The 17,333-nt window shown below is 37.4% G+C and overlaps 1 protein-coding gene across 4 annotated transcripts in view; it reads left to right on the top strand.

The window, feature by feature from the left end:
* SRBD1 (S1 RNA binding domain 1) overlaps nt 1-17,333 on the top strand; it is a 226,706-nt gene that overhangs the window by 56,343 nt on the left and 153,030 nt on the right. For all 4 annotated transcript variants that reach the window (XM_060117692.1, XM_060117691.1, XM_060117694.1 and 1 more), the window contains exons 13-14: nt 2,188-2,278; nt 3,009-3,116. In XM_060117692.1, coding sequence (XP_059973675.1) covers nt 2,188-2,278; nt 3,009-3,116 — 199 coding nt within the window. The remainder of the gene's footprint in view (nt 1-2,187; nt 2,279-3,008; nt 3,117-17,333) is intronic.

Below are 17,333 nucleotides of genomic sequence, written 5' to 3'. Positions count from 1 at the left end.
TTTTACTTTCTGTTCTCAAACGGGCCAGTTTTGATTTCCAGGGAAGCACCTTCTGACATTTTGAGGCTTCCTCCAATCTCTTACTCCAGTCAGGTCCATGAGATACTCCATTGTTTCTCTGTGCCTCCTCCCACAGAAATGCTGATGCACATTGGTCTTGGTGGTTATTGGTGCATTGTTCCCACCTGCTCACCTTTTGCATTTTATGGGGATACTTTTTTTTATAAATACAGTCATGAGCTTTTGATTTTGCTGTCCTAAGTTGCTCTTTTTTCATGCTGTGCATTTTTTTTTTTTTTTTTTTTTTTTTTTTTGCGGTATGCGGGCCTCTCACTGTTGTGGCCTCCCCCGCTGCGGAGCACAGGCTCCGGACGCGCAGGCTCCGGACGCGCAGGCTCAGCGGCCATGGCTCACGGGCCCAGCTGCTCCACGGCATATGGGATCCTCCCAGACCGGGGCACGAACCCGTATCCCCTGCATCGGCAGGCGGACTCTCAACCACTTGCGCCACCAGGGAGGCCCCATGCTGTGCATTTTTAAAATAAATGGGAAGTATATTCTGTCAGTGTTTTTTCCTGCATCTATTGAGCTATCATATGGCTTTTATCCTTTACTGTATTTGTATTGTTTATAGAATGGTTCTCTTTTAAATTTTATGCACACATACATACATACGTGGATATGTATTTTCAGTCGGTTTTGGTAAGAGTTTTCCAAGAATTTATCCATTTCATCATTTAATCTAAATTAACATCAAGTTGTTTATAATAATCTCTCTGTATCTTTTAAATTTGTGCTGAATCTCTAGTTATACTCCCTTTTCATTTCTAATATAATTTATTTGTGTCATCCTTTCTTTTACTTGATTGGTATAGCTAAAAATATGTATTTTTCTTAACAGGTGATTTAAAATTTTAAGCTACATTGGTCCTCTCTGTTTTATGGGTTTTTTTTTCTATTTCATTAATTTCTGCTTTTTTAACTTTATTATTTTCTTCCTTCCACTTTCTTTGAGATTATTCTGTCGTCCTTTTCCTAACTTCCTAATTTGGTCACTTAGCTCATTATTTCTGTTCTTTAAGAGTTACCCTCAAATTTTAAAATATATTTCTGGCTGAAATGTAGTACAGAAAAGCTCACAGTTCATAAGTATGCAGCTGAAAAAATTACATAAGGTAAAGAAATTTACATATCTACAACCCAAAGGAAGAAATAGAATAGTATTACAACACTCACTGATATATAGTAAATATTCAGTAAATGTTAGCTTTTACTATTTTTTTTTTAATTTTATTTATTTTTTGGCTGCGTTGGGTTTTCGTTGCTGCATGCAGGTTTTCTGGCTTTTTCTAGTCGCAGCAAGTGGGGGCTGCTCTTCGGGTGGCTACTCTTTGTTGCGGTGCGCAGGCTTCTCATTGTGGTGGCTTCTCTTGTTGCCGAGCACAGGCTCTAGGTGTGTGGGCTTCAGTAGTTGTGGCACACGGGCTTAGTAGTTGTGGCTTGTGGGCTCTAGAGCTCGGTAGTTGTGGCACATAGGCTTAGTTGCTCTGTGGTATGTGGGATCTTCCTGGACCAGGGCTCGAACCCATGTCCCCTGCATTGGTAGGTGGATTCTTAACCACTGTGCCACCAGGGAAGTCCCAGCTTTTACTATTTTTGAACAGGTTCTTTTTTTTTTTTTTTTTTTTTTTTTTTTGCCGTACGCGGGCCTCTCACTGTTGTGGCCTCTCCTGTTGCGGAGCACAGGCACAGGACGCTCAGGCTCAGCGGCCATGGCTCACGGGCCCAGCTGCTCCGCGGAATGTGGGATCTTCCCGGACCGGGGCACGAACCCGCGTCCCCTGCATCAGCAGGCGGACTCTCAACCACTGCGCCACCAGGGAAGCCCGCTTTTACTATTTTTGATGTTAAGTGTTATTAAAAATCATTTCTCTTTTAGGTATCATGGCATATTATCTAGTTGATAATGATTTTTGTATAGCAAAATAGAGTTCTAATAACTTTGGAGGTAACAAAATTTCAGAATGCTTAAGGGGGAATCTGATTAAGGAATATGAAAGATTCAGACTGCATTTTAAAAGATGAACCAGTTTCCTTTTCAGTTTCAACTTGCTTAATCAAAGCAAGTGGTGTGTTATGTTTTGTAATTTCTTACAAAATGGCCTTTTCTTTTCATTTTTTCCTAAGGTCAGATACTTCATACTGATGTGGTATACTTGCATTGTGGACAAGGCTTCCGAGAGGCAGAGAAAATAAAGAGGCTTTTGCTGAATTTCAAGTATGAAAATAAGTAACCTTTTGAGTATTTCAGTGGCTCAGCCAATCAGAGATATCTTTGAAGTCCCTAATTTGGAGGGAGGGATTAAGGGAAGTGTCTTGGTGTTAGAAAAGGAACCATGTAAAACAATGCTGGGGCAAATTGCTGGAGGACTCTATATTTGGAGACTCTGGAGGAATGCTACTCCCTTCCTCTGCTGCCTTCACTAAACAAAGGTGGTAATATGACCAAAAGTGAGATTTTATTAATTCTTCAGTTTGAGCCTTCTCTCTCTCTCTCTTTCTTCCTCCCTCCCTCCCTCTCTCTCTTTCTTTCTATTTCATGGATCTGAGGAATGGATGTGGCAGTAGTTAGAGAAGCTTCAGAAATTACTTGAAAACATATCACATAATTCAGTCATAATTCTTTATTATGGCTTAGAATGTTCCAGAGTTTACTTATTCATGTCTAAATTTCATTCCTTCTAGATGGGAAGAAAGCTGACTATTCTTGAGATTGTGTGACCATAAGACATTTCTCCACTGCCTCCTGTAATACCAAATGCAGGAGCAATGTCTTTGATTCTACATAAGTCTGCGTGGCCCCTGTGAGATAGTGGAGAGATTGCATGGATATATGAGAGAATAAGAGCATCATATAATACTGTTCGTGCATTCTGTCCATTTTCTCCTGATTGATTTAGAAGCATGCCTTGATCTCATCCAGTTTCTCATTCTGTTTCTGCTTGCAGCTGCAGTACAGTGGTGATTGGAAATGGAACTGCCTGCCGGGAAACAGAAGCTTACTTTGCTGACCTGATAATGAAAAACTACTTTGCACCACTGGACGTCGTTTACTGGTAAGGATGTTAGGAATGTTTGTTTTCTTTGAGAGGCAAAGGAACTTCTGAAGTTCCTTCTGTGATAAATTCTCCCTTGTCTTTTTAAGATGTACTTCTTGTTTGCCCTCATATCACCTCTTCCTATTCATAAGAGCTGTGTAAGGCAATGTAAAGTGTCTGCCTCTTGGAGAAATTGGCATTTCAGTATCCCGAAACCGCTCACAGATGCAGCAAGTTAGGGCTTACTTGAATTCATGGGATTTTCCAAGCAGTACTTTGTGTGATGGCTCTAGCTAACTAGTGACTAATAAGTAGAATGGTGTATAGGTCTAGCAGCTATAGACCGTGGATAACTTAGCCTTCTTCTCCCAAAGTTTTGATGACTATGAATCATTGGCCTTCAGAACTGAGAGCCAAGGTAAGTATTACAAATTAAAAGTGTTTCTTTTCTTTTTTTTTTTAAGCATTTCTTTTTTTTAATGTAAATTTTGTTGTTGTTGTTGTTTATTTTTACTTGTTGACAGTTTTGCTTTTATTTATTTATTTATTTTTGGCTGTGTTGGGTCTTCGTTTCTGTGCGAGGGCTTTCTCTAGTTGTGGCGAGCGGGGGCCGCTCTTCATCACGGTGCGCGGGCCTCTCACTATCGCGACCTCTCTTGTTGCGGAGCACAGGCTCCAGACGCGCAGGCTCAGTAATTTTGGCTCACGGGCCCAGTTGCTCCGCGGCATGTGGGATCTTCCCAGACCAGGGCACAAACCCGTGTCCCCTGCATCGGCAGGCAGACTCTCAACCACTGCGCCACCAGGGAAGCCCCTTTAAGCATTTCTGATGTTCCTTTCTTGTTAGTCTCTTCAGCACATGCTCTCATTTTGTATAGGCATACAGTTGACTTCTAAATAGCTTTGTATTAGCATGACCCATTTCTTTAGTCCTGCTCCTAGATCTGTAGTAGTTTTGCTGTCATCCACCATTGTTTCCTTACTTTCCCTTTGAACCTCAGTTAGCCACCTTTACCTTTTCCAATGTATGGTAGAATGCTAAATCCTAAAGGGTTTAATTCTAGGAGAGAAGATAGTTACAATAGATAATATCTAGGGGAGAGCATGTAAGAGCCATCTCCCACTGCTTTTTGAGAAATGTAATAACTAAGTATAGTCAACTGATAAGTATGGGATCAGGATCAACAAAACAAAACCAAAAGCCAACACAGGAAGAAGAATTCTAGGATCCATTCAGATAGGCCAAAAGAGAGGGGTCTTGTATTTAGTGTAATATTCCGTGTGCCAAGAGTATAATCAAGATGTTAGAAAAACAAATGCAGAGTAACCAAAGGGGATTAGAAGGTCAGGGACAAACTGTAGGTGCCATGGGATCATGGTTCAGGAAAGGATCAGGTTGAATAGTTTGGCTCAGCTTTTTTCCCTCTCCTTCTTATTCAGTTTGGTCTAGGAAATACTGTGGATCTTCTCTATTCTGGGAATTGCACACATGTACCCAGTCCTTTTGAGAACCTACCACAAGGACCTGACATAGCTAATACAGTTTATTTCAGGCAACTTCTTTGATTTCTTTTTAACTTGTTCACATTAATTGAATATAAATATCTTGGATACATTTATAGTGAATTATAAATAGAACTTTCAAATTATTAAAAACATTAAGTAGTGAAGACTTGTTGGATTTCATCTGAATTTGCTTACAGAGGCTCTCTTTATTGAACTTGCAGCAGTATATGGTAGTAGAAAGAGGATGAGCTTTGGAGCCAGACAAATCTGGGTTCATCTTTTGTTGTCACCATTTACTAGTTATGCAAGTTTGGAAGACTTACTCTGCCTCTCTGAGTTTCTCTTTCCATCATTTAAATGGGGAATGCTTTTGCTTTCAGGAACATTCTGAAGTTTTCTTTATAATTATTTTTCATATTCAATATTAAAACTTTCTTTTGTATTTCTCTCTTTTTGTGTTTGTATTAAGAATTACTTCACTACGTTACTTTATATCTCTATGAAGGAGCACTTTTTAAATGTTAGTTTGGTTCCTCAACCATAGTACAGAATTCTTTCATTGTTTGTAATTAGTTTTTCAGCTCATTTTCTTGGATTTCAAGAGATACGATATGGTCATATCATCTGCAAAAGATGATGAATTTATCAGTTGTTTTTCTAGTTTTATACCTTTTTATTTTCTTCTCTTTAAAGGTATCATGCAATATCTTTGAAAAGCTATTAAATAGTAGTAGTGATAGTGGATTTTTTTTTCCTCCTTTACTTTTATTAGAATGCTTCTAGTGTTTCCCTTAAGTATGATACTGCCTTTTGTATATTAAAAAAAAAAATCTTTTAAAGGAAATAGTCTTTATGAGTGTTTTAAAAATACTGATTCCTGTTTTATTATACTTTAAAAATCAAGAATAAAAGATAACGTTAATGCTTTTTCAGAATTTTGCCATAATAATTTTTCTCTAAAGAGGTTTTTTTATCCTCTTTTGATCAATATGCTGAATCGTAAAAGTAGTAGATACCTTACAGTTGAACCATCTCTGCAGTTCTGAGTTGAACTTTTCTTTGCATAGTGTATTATTCTTTCAATGTACTTTTGGAATATATTTGCTAGTATTTTATTACGTGCTTTTGAAATCCTCAATGATGCAAATACTTAATCAGAAGTTACAGTGTGTGCTTTAGGAAATCAGCTGTTCAACTTCATTTTGTTATCATTTTGCCAGTTCAGCATGCCTTTATGAAGAAACCATATTTTCTCATCTAACGGCTTGAAATTACATCGCAAACTACACTTAAGTTGAAATTTCCATGCTTTCCCTAGCAGTCATTTTCAACACTCTTGAACAGATAATCTGATAGGCATTCCTATAATTCTCCTCATCCTGGAAAACCTTTCCCTGACACATCCACCAGCACATTCTTTCTTATCTATTCCTTCTAACACCTTTTGCCCTGACCTACTTGCCATAGGTTAACATACACCATGATTTATCTTCTAACTTGTAAACCCCATGCATCTTGACCCATCCATCCAACTTCTCTCTCAGTCATTTCTCTTAAAATACCTTGTAAACTCTGATACTTATATTTCCTATGGAGGAAGTCATCCAGAGCTTCAAATCTCAGTTACCAAAGGAGAAAAAAAAAATGGATTAAGTTGTAGAATATAACTATGCTAGGTCTTAGTTTGTCACAGGTTTAAAGTTGCAAGTGTTTGTGAAAAGAAATTCTACAGTATTATATGTGTCATTTGTTTTAAGTATGTGCTAGAATGATCTGTTCTTTTCAATTCTCTGGCCCATAGTAGGCGGTCACTTTATTTTTTGAGTATCTGAATATTTGTTCCCATTCATTTTAAAATGTCACACTTGACTATTTTCTTCTTTTTTTTTTTAAATCCATTTTTCCTTGGTAAAAAATAGTGTTTTCTTTTGTGTAGTAGCAATGGTAAAATTTATTGAAATGTAGAAATATATGCTAGCTCCTTATGAGACATTTGTGTTTATATGCACTGTACCTGGTTTCTCCTACATTGATACCTTCTTAAATCAGGGTACTATGTTTTACTTATCTCTGCCTCCTTCACATTGCATATTTCTGTACTTATAGATGCATCTCAATAAATATTACTAATTTGAATTGTCAAATATTAACAATAAAACTATTTTTAATCAGATAAGTCTTTTCAAGGCTATAGACAGGAATTAATGTCTGCAACAATTACGGAAAATTTCCCCTTTGCTTAATGCTTTGGTAAACCTATGATGTACTGTTTTCTGTATTTTTTCATTGATACAGAAATTTGCATTTGATGGATTATAGACATATTTTGCCAAAGATAAATGATGATTTCTGAAATAAAAGTATTGTATGGTTAGAGTTATACATTTATTAATGAACTATGAAAGAATTATAAGTAATCTCTAATACTTGCTGTCTTATATTTCAAACCATGATTGGCAAGATTCATGCTGATAGTGGAAACATTGCTAGAAATTACAGCACTATGTACATTCTGGAGAATCACAGATATATGAAACCCCTCAAAACCTGGGAGCAGAAAATGGAAAATAAAATTTTGTGCTGTTAATTCAGACCCTGTGCTTAATGTTTCTACTCTAAAAGCTGTAATATACGAATGACTTTGAGCAGGCAAATATAGAAAATAAGAGAAATTAATTTTGCTTCCGAATGACGTTATTCATTAGTATAGAGAAAAGAATTAGAAAATGGAATGAACCAAGAAGGTATGGTATGTGACGACAGAATGAGGAAAGGGAAGGGGAGCTGTAGTGGAGGATTGGAGTTGTAATTTTTGAGGTTAGATGTATACCAGGGGGCCTGGTCAGTGAAGGTTAAGCAGGTAGCCAGACCCTATTAGGAAAAAAGTGTTGGTTTTGGACATCTGTGGAATACACATTGGACCTCTTTCTTATTCTTTTATTTCAGAGGCATACCAACCATTTAACAGAAGGAAGATATAATTTTTTAAAATTAATTTATTATTATTTTTGCTTGCATTGGGTCTTTGTTGCTGTGCGTGGGCTTTCTCTAGTTGTGGCGAGCAGGGGCTACTCTTTGTTGTGGTGTGTGGGCTTCTCATTGTGGTGGCTTCTCTTGTTGTGGAGCACGGGCTTCAGTAGCTGTGGCACGTGGGCTCAGTAGTTGTGACTCGCGGACTGTAGAGTGCAGGCTCAGTAGTTGTGGTGCACGGGCTTAGTTGCTCTGCAGCATGTGGGATCTTCCTGGACCAGGGCTCGAACCCATGTCTCCTGCATTGGCAGGCGGGTTCTTAAACACTGCGCCACCAGGGAAGCCCGGAAGATACAATTTAAGGAATCATAGCTCTGTCGCTTGAGATAACTTGACGTACCTTTCAGAGTATAACTTAATTGTAGGGAATAGATTGATCTTCAAAGGGTTAACTCATTTGTGAAAACTGCGTAATAGTGAAGCTAATGAGAATCTTTTGATTAAAATTTAAAAAACATACAGTTCTTTAAAGTTAATATTTATTATCATAGATTGATTGGAAAATATAGATAAGTGACAGGATTTTCTATTATCTAAACTGTTATTTATATTTTAGAGCATATTTCTAGATTTTTCTTGTCTGCGTGTGTGTGTGTGTGTGTGTATTATGAAAAGGAACTCACATTGTACATGGTTTATAACCTTTTCCCTACTTAATATATTATCATCTTCTCATACCAATAAACCTGTCTGTATTTCAGTTTCATCATGCATAAAGTGGAATAATAATAGTACGCATCCTATAGAGTTATCATTGAAGGTTAAATGAGTTTATATATAGTATAAAGTGCTTATTAGAACAGCACATTATTATTGTTATTAATGAGGTCAGATATCTTTTTATATATTTATTGGCCATTTCTGGATTTTTTGTGTATGTATGGATGGCTTATTTGTGGCCTTTTGCCCATTTTATTTATTTATTTATTCATTCATTCATTCATTCATTTATTTGGCTGCACTGGGTCTAAGTTGCGGCACGTGGGATCTTTCGTTGAGGCACTGGGCTTCTCTCTAGTTGTGGCACGCAGGCTGCAGAGTGCGTGGGCTTTGTAGTTTGCAGCACACTGGCTCTCTGGTTGAGGTGCGTGGGCTCAGCAGTTGTGGTATGCGGGCTTAGTTGCCCCACGGCATGTGGGATCTTAGTTCCCTGACCAGGGATCAAACCTGCATCCCCTGCAGCAGATTCTTTACCGCTGAACCACCAGGGAAGTCCTTTGCCCATTTTTTTTTCTTTTAGAGGTTTTCATCTTGTTTATAATTGCTTATCTTGTTCAGATTTGTAAATGTCTATAGTAATGATTAATCTGTCATAATTTTTGCAAATTTTGCTAATCATTTCCCCTGTTTTTGTGTTTACAATTTGAGCTGTATTTCATATCGAATTTAAAATATTATTTTCTCAGATTTCTCTCTTTTTCTTTATGGCTTTTGAGTTTTGTATTATGCTTGAAACTTTTCCTTATGTCTTCTGACTTTTTGTTTTGAAGCCACAAAACCTCATTATCCTCAGTTACTTGTATGGCTGCTTTGAAACTTTATTCTCCAAGAAACCAAAAATTAATGAGAGAACTTCAATCAGCTTAGATAACAGAAACAGAGAGTAGGAGGTTGTTAGATAACCTGAGGGTAGTTTTGAACAAGGAATGCGTGCCGATTTCTCCCATTCTTTCTTAAGGCCTCTCTTTTCGCCAACTCTGGTGTTTTGTAAACAGCAGAGACACCTGATTTCTTCCCTTCCTTTTCCTCCCCTCCTCTCCTTTCCTGTTTCCTTTCTCCTTCCCTCATTTTTTTCCTTCTTCCCTCCCTTTTCCCTACCTTACTTCTCTTGTTTGGTTATACCATATTTTTGACATCTCCTGTTGTTTGACAGCTGGATTATTTCCAATCTCTGGTGTATCTTTAGTTTTAAACCTATGAGTACAGACTTATTGACCATAATTTCAGTATTTATTTATAGGCATGTTTAGTATGGTATTTGTAATGAGCTGAGGAGAAAGGGCATTTCTGTTTCCAAATTTATCATTGACAACTCAGAAGAGTATAGCTATATTGATAAGAAATAATATATCAAATTGTTTATTGTTCCTTTTTGCTATTAGGTAGCATTTATACTGCTTTCTTTATTTATTCTACTTAAAATTTATTGGGATTCTTGAATCGGTGGAGTGATATCTTTTCATTCTTCAAAATCTCAGCCATGATTTTTCAAATATTACCTCTGTCCCATTTTTTCTCTCTGTTCTCCCTCGAAATTCTAACAATGTCTATTCAGGCTTCTCACTCTATCCTCCATGCCTTTTAGCCTCTCTCTTTTCATTTTCCATTTCTTGTTTCTCTGGGCTGCTTTGTGGTTGATTTCTTCAGGTCTTTTCTCCAATTCACTAGCTTTTTCTTTAGCTTTCAGACCCATCCATTGAATTTTTTATTTCTAGAAATTATATTTTTCACTTCTAGAAGTCCTATTTGTTAGTTTTTCAGCTTGAGAGATAATTGGCATATAATAAACTGCACATATTTAAAGTTTTCAGTTTCCTAAGTTTTGACATACGTGTTCTTCCATGAAACTATCACCACAATTAAGATAATGAACATACCCATTAGCCCCCAAATTTCCTTATGTTCCTTTATAATCCATCCTGCCTTCCCTGACCCCTCTGTTTCCCAGGCAACCTCTGATTTGCTTTGTGTAGCTATAGATTAGCTTGCATCATCTAGACTTGTATATAATTGGAATCATACAGTATATATTCACACAGTGTAATTATTTTGAGGTTCATCCATGATGTTATATATGCCATAGTTTGTTCTTTTTGTTACTGAGTATTCTGTTGTATGGTTAAATCATAATTAGTTTGTTCATTTACCTGTTGATGGATATTTGGATCGTTGACAGTTTTTGTCTATTACAAATAAAACTGTATGAACATTCTTGTTCAAGTCTTTGCATGGACATATGCTTTCATTTATGTTTGGTACATAAGTATGAGTGTAATGGCTATGTTGTATGGTAGGTGTATGTTTAACTTAAGAAACCGCCAAACTGTTTTCCAAGGTGATTTTACCATTTTGCATTCCCACCAGCAGTGTATCAGAGTTCTGGCTTCCCCATATTCTCATCCATCTGCTTGGTATGGCCGGTCTTTTAAATTTAGCTATCTTAGTGGATGTGCAGTGATATTTCACTGTAGTTTTAAGCGACATCCTTAGCAATAAATGATGTTGAGCATTTTTATTTGCTTATTTGTCATCCATGTATTTTCTTTGTAGTATCTATCTGAATCTTCTTCCCATTAAAAAAAAGTGGAGGGCCTCCCTGGTGGCACAGTGGTTAGGAGTCCGCCTGCCGATGCAGGGGATACGGGTTCGTGCCCCGGTCTGGGAGGATCCCATATGCCGCGGAGCGGCTGGGCCCGTGAGCCATGGCCGCTGGGCATGCGCATCCGGAGCCTGTGCTCCGCAACGGGAGAGGCCACAACAGTGAGAGGCCCACATACCGCAAAAAAAAAAAAAAAAAAAGTGGATTCTTTTTCTTCCTGTTATTGAGTAAGAGTATTTTATATTTATTCTGAATAGAACTCCTTTGTTAAATACATGTTTTGTAAACATTTTTTCCCAGTCTGAAGCTTACCTTTTCATTTTTTAACATGGTCTTTGGAAAAGCAAACAATTTAAATTTTGATGAAGTCCAGTTTATCAATTTGTTTTATATATTCTTGCTTTTTGTCCTGTTTAAGTAATGTTTGGAAAAACTAAGGTCACTGTGATTTTCCTCTGTGTTTTGTTTTAGAAGTTTTATAGCTTTAAATTTATCTAGGTCTGTGATCCATTTAAAGTTAATTTTTATATATGATAAGCAGTTCTTTTTTTCTATATGGCTATGGATTATTCCAGTACCATTTGCTGAAAGATTTTTCCTTTCCCCACTGAATTGGTTTGGCATTTTTGTTGAAAATCAACTGCTCATATATGTATGGATCTATTTCTGGAGTCTATTCTGTTTAATTGAGATGTATGTCTTTACACTAATCTTTGTATCTTTAATACTATTCAGTGCTGATTTGTGTAGCTTAACAAGTGATGAAATTAGATAGTGTAGTCCCTCAATTTTGTTCTTCTTTTTCAAAATTGTTTTGGCTATTCTAGGTCCATAGCACTTCTACATAAATTGTAGAATCAGCTTTTCAGTTTCTTCTAATGGGCCTGCTGGGATTTTGATTAGAATTAAGTTGACTCTATAATTTAATTTGTAGAAAACTGACATCCATCCATTTAATTTTTAATTCCAGTTATATTTTTTATATCTAGAAACTTTATATTTTTCAAATCTGCTTGATCATTCTTACAGTTTTTTACTTGTTCCTGAATTTTTTTTTTTTTTTTTTTTTTTTTTTCTTTTCGGTACACGGGCCTCTCACTGTTGTGGCCTCTCCCGCTGCGGAGCACAGGCTCCAGATGCGCAGGCTCAGCGGCCATGGCTCACGGGCCCAGCCGCTCCACAGCACGTGGGATCCTCCCAGACCGGGGCACGAACCCGTGTCCCCTACATCGGCAGGCGGACTCTCAACCACTGCGCCACCAGGGAAGCCCTCCTGAATACATTTTTAAACCTATCTTTTATTTCCTTAGTCATACTAAGTATTATTATTTTGCAGACTGTGATAATTCTAATATCTAAAATCCCTGCAATTCTGTTTCTGCCATCTGTTTTTACTGCTGGTTCTGCTTTGTTTCCTTTTCTGTTCAGTTAATTTTTACTGAAAACTCCATATTTTCATGGAACTTTGTCTGTGGGAATTCATGGAGGCCTGGATTGATTGTGAATCACTTGAAAGAGGATTTGCATTTCCTTCTGCCAGGCTCCTGTCGACACTACCAGTTTGTGACCACTTAAATTCTCAGCTTGAATTTTTTCTTGGCCACCCAGGTCGTGTGAATTTAGGCTGCAAACGAGAGAGATGGCTTATGGTTCCATATTCTCATCAGAGATTCCTCCTGCGACAAGGTTTGAGATAGTCCATTTTTATTGCAATATCCTGGAGTTAGGGTACAGGGTATACTTTGACCCTTATACTGCAGGTTTAACCCTTTGGTATATTGGCTTTATATGTGGGAGGGAAGTTGGGGGAATCATTTGTTACCATGATCTTAGGTGGACCCTGGATTTTGTCTTTTAATCCTCTAGTTCTGTGAAGCTCTCTGAGGTCATAAAATTCATCTGGCTCAGCAATGCCCTCAGGTGAAAGTCGGCTTCAGAAATCAAGGTTCCCATGTTCTTTTTTTTTTTTTTTAGCTTGAGTATTTTTTTTTTCTTGCCAACTCACTGATGCATTTAAGAAGATGTATTATATCTAGTGTGTTTAGTTGTTTTCAGTAAACTGTTGATCCAGGTAGCCAGTCTTCCCTATTACTGGCAACAAGGTCAATGCTTGATTTTCTACTTTTAGTCTACTTTAAATTTAAAATTTGGCGTTTTCAGACAGCAGAGACATAAACCATAAGTGAAAATTAGAAGATGATCATTTTAAATAATCTTGATTTACACTTTTTTTCTTTTGGCCGCACTGCTTGGCTTGTGGCAGTGAAAGCCCTGAGCCCTAACCACTGTACTGCCAAGGATTCCCTCAGTTTATACTTTTGAATTAAGAATTACTTGTTTCTTTTACTTGTTTCCTCTGGGTATGAATGCCTGTGAAACATGTGTGTGACATTTTTCTCTGTCAATTTAATAGTCTTTTTTTTCTTTTAAGCATGCTCAAAAGAGTTTTGAAAAATCTAGGAAAATACAAAAAGGAAAATAAAAATAATTTGTAATTCACCACTCTGAGAATGCTATTAATATTTTATTATATTTTATTCTAGTTATTTTACTTATGTATTCATTTATTTGACAAATATTTATCACATGTAAATGATTAATTGACTGAGGTAGACTCAGTAAGGTACAAGAAGGAAACTTAATTTCTATCCTACTCCGTAATCATGTTTGGAGTAGTTCTTTTCATCCTTGGCTGAAATAATGGAGAGATCTCAGCTTCTTCAGTTCCTTTTAGTCATTAGAACAGTCTCATTTTAGCAATCAAAATATCTTCTCTAGTGTAATAATCAAAGCTCCAACTTGAGATAAATTAAATTCCATGTCCTTCTGGGAAATACTACTTTACTGTAGGGCTTTGCAGGGGGCTTGTTTAGCTTCCTCTTTCTTCCCTTCTTGTTATTTTTCTCTTCCCCCCAATTCACTAGCTGAATTTTCTCCAAGTTTAGTCCTCAGAGTTGAGAATAGGGAAAAGGAGCATAGTCTTACAAAGTGGGGACAGTTGGCAGTCTAAGGATAGAGTCCTCTCGGTGGCCCATTTACCATTGCTGATTCATTCTTCCATGGGCTGTTTTTGAAAAACTTTTGTTTTTGTTTTCTGAGATTTTCACTAACAGCGTCCTTGAACTGCCATCCGTGTGACTTGGCAGATATCTTCTCTGGCTGACTGGTTCTGACTCTCCTTCTTCAGATCCAGGCTTCAGACAGCCTGCTCTTCTCTGGATCCCTTTGCTACTCAGTGCTCTTGGACAGAATCTCTTTCAAGCCACCTCCCACTTCCTCCTGCAGGCCCGATTGGTTCATACATCCTTGCCTGCTCTCAAAGGGGGAACAGCGACTTATCCTTAGTGCAGCTCTCCCCCTTTTCATTCTCTTTCTCTCCTATGCTTGTTCTTACCTTTATTCTCTTTCTTATGTTCACATATTGGTCCCAGTGAAGCCCCCATCACTTGGCATGGGGTGAGTGGGACACTTTGACATGAGGTATTGGAGCAGCCAGAGAAATGCCACAGCATTCCAACTATCTTCTTAAAGAAATTGTCTCTTTCAGCTCTAACTCCCTCCTGTCCCTCTCCTCAAACACGTACCCATTTTATAGGATGAAGTTGGAGGATTGCTAACATTAGCAAAACAGGCTTTTGGGACTTTAGCCACAACAAAACATCCCATGTGCAATCAGCACAATCAGCAATCAATCAATACAATCAATCATTACAATCAATACAATCAGCAAAGTACTGTTAGTACCAAAGTGTATGGCAGGCACAATACTATGTGCTGAGAGTAAGAGCAGTGAACAAGACAGACAAGGTGGCTGCCTTCTTGAAGCCTTTATTCTAGTGAGGAAAACAGATGAAAAGATTGTGTGTGTGTGTGTGTGTGTGTATACTATGTCAGTTAGTGATAAATTCTATATAGAGAATTAAAAGCAAGGTAAGGGGATAGAGAGGGACAAGAAGTGACATTTTTTGGTAGATATAGATATAACAAATATTCTTATCTTTTAGTGATAGGAATTCTATCTGTGTGGTATGGTATATGAGATATATTTTAAGGAAACCACCCAGGCTGAAGTAAAGTGTGATGAATTTATATCCTCATTTATCTACATCATCCAGATTCATGTCCTTATTATCCTCATCTTTTCCATGTCATATGAGCTCTCTAGGGCCATGTTTTTCAAATTATAGGTTGCAATCCATTGGTGGAAGGTGAAGGCAATGTAGTGGGTCCCAACAGCATTAAAAAAAAAACTCAATAGAAGAGAATAGAAAATAGAGTTCATTTCATATAGTAAGGCTAAGTATTATTTCATGAATATTTGTTTTAGTTACATACATGTATTGTGTACTGGGTTGACATGTAGAGGGTATTTCTTATTGTCAATTCTTTTGGGTTCCTTGACCCAATTTCAAAGTGTGTGTGTGGCGTCCCCCTATATATAGTCCCCCATGTATAACAAGCAGTGCTCTGACACCAGCTGGGTGTCCTACCATTCAATTCAGTTCTTATACTATCTACCTAGAAATAACATCAGATTCCACAGGTTAAGGGCTCATTCCCACAGGACTGTTAACTCCACCTCCACCCCCCACACTTCAGATGCCAGTCCCAAGCCCAGGTTGTCACCTGGACTTCTGACCAGCTAACTGGCTGTAGATTGGAGTTCCCAATTGATTAATTTCGATTAATTTGCTAGAGTGGCTCAAAGAACCCAGGAAAACTGTTTACTTACTTAAGTGGTTTATTATAAAAGGATACTATACAGGATACAGATGAACATTTAGATGGAAGAGATGTGTAGGACAAGGTGAATTAGCTTTAGAACTGGAACAGCCTAAATTGTTTTTTGGATATTAGTTTGATTATTATGCTTAATGACAAGTTAAGGTGTTATAGTATTTGTCTCACTTCTTTCTACAGGGGTGACTTGAGAAAATGTGCTGATATTCTAGGACTTTGTTTCCTTTCACCTACTGATACTCCTTCCTCCATTTCTTTTACTATTATAAACACTAGACTCTTGTTTATAAGGCTTACTTTCTGGGAAGTTTGTGACATTAAGTAAATTTAAAAATAAAATTGTTGGGCTTCCCTGGTGGCGCAGTGGTTGAGAGTCCGCCTGCCGATGCAGGGGACACGGGTTCGTGCCCCGGTCTGGGAGGATCCCACATGCCACGGAGCGGCTGGGCCCGTGAGCCATGGCCGATGGGCCTGCGCATCTGGAGCCTGTGCTCCGCAACGGGAGAGGCCACAACAGTGAGAGGCCCGCGTACCGCAAAAAAAAAATAAAAATAAAATAAATAAATAAATAAATAAAATTGTTTTACAACCAGTATAATTTACGTTCATTTTGTTGAAAGGACCAGAATATTTTTTAAAATATACCTGTATAAGTACACCATTTCAGTGAGGTATGTTGGAAAGGAGACGTAAGGAGTGAATAATTATGGGGTGTGTGTGTGTGTGTGTGTGTGTGTGTGTGTGTGTGTGTGTGTGTGTGTGTGTGTGTGTGTGTGTGTGTGTGGTTTTAAAATACTATTTGGATTCAGATTCAGTTTGACAGTTTTTGGTCAAAATAAAATATGTTTTAGCAGTTTGTAACCCATGTGTTTCTGCATCTTCAAGTCCAACTTAAGTATCTGCAGGAATTACCCAGCCTCCCTCTCCCCCCCCCCTTAACTCTTGGAGATCTTTGTTTATTGACTTAGATTAGAACTGGCCTAGAGCCCAGTGATGGTCATTTCACGTCTTAAGGTTTTTGGTTACAAATCTGCTTTTGTTGCCAGATCCAATAAAGATTCTTGGTTGTTTTTGTTAGTTTTATTATAAGTTCTTGCCAAAGATACAGTGCATTGTAACCAAAACAGATGTTCTGTTTAGACAAGTGTATTTGCTATAATAGAACCAAAAATGTATATTAAATATGTTCAACATTAATGTAAGAACTGATGAACTTTGGAATGTTATGAGTGTTTTTGATAACATTTAGAAATGGAAGGAACACTGCCTTATTTTGAGCAATTGTTTTATATTTTTTCTCTGTCCATATCAGTTTGTGTATGTACAGTCTTATATTCTTAGATCCTCCTCTAAACTAACATTTTACTATGATCTTGAAAGTAGAGTGGAGTTCACCAATTTCATACATACATATGAAAATACAAATAACATAGTTCTGTTATTTCTTAAAGTACGTGCATCAGATAGATGCTGTTTTGTCATAGATACATCGTTGAGTAGAAAAAATCATTTTTAAGATTCTAATGCTTATAAATAGGTAGGTGAAATAATTAAACGTTGATCTTTCAAAAAATCATGTATTTGGTGAAGTTAACAACCATATTATAGGGTTGTAGTGTAGATATTTTGGAACTGTAAGT

Source organism: Mesoplodon densirostris, chromosome 14 (assembly GCF_025265405.1).
Source record: "Mesoplodon densirostris isolate mMesDen1 chromosome 14, mMesDen1 primary haplotype, whole genome shotgun sequence".
In the NCBI taxonomy this organism is placed as follows: domain Eukaryota; kingdom Metazoa; phylum Chordata; class Mammalia; order Artiodactyla; family Ziphiidae; genus Mesoplodon; species Mesoplodon densirostris.
This window is presented reverse-complemented; position numbering and strand designations above follow the sequence as displayed.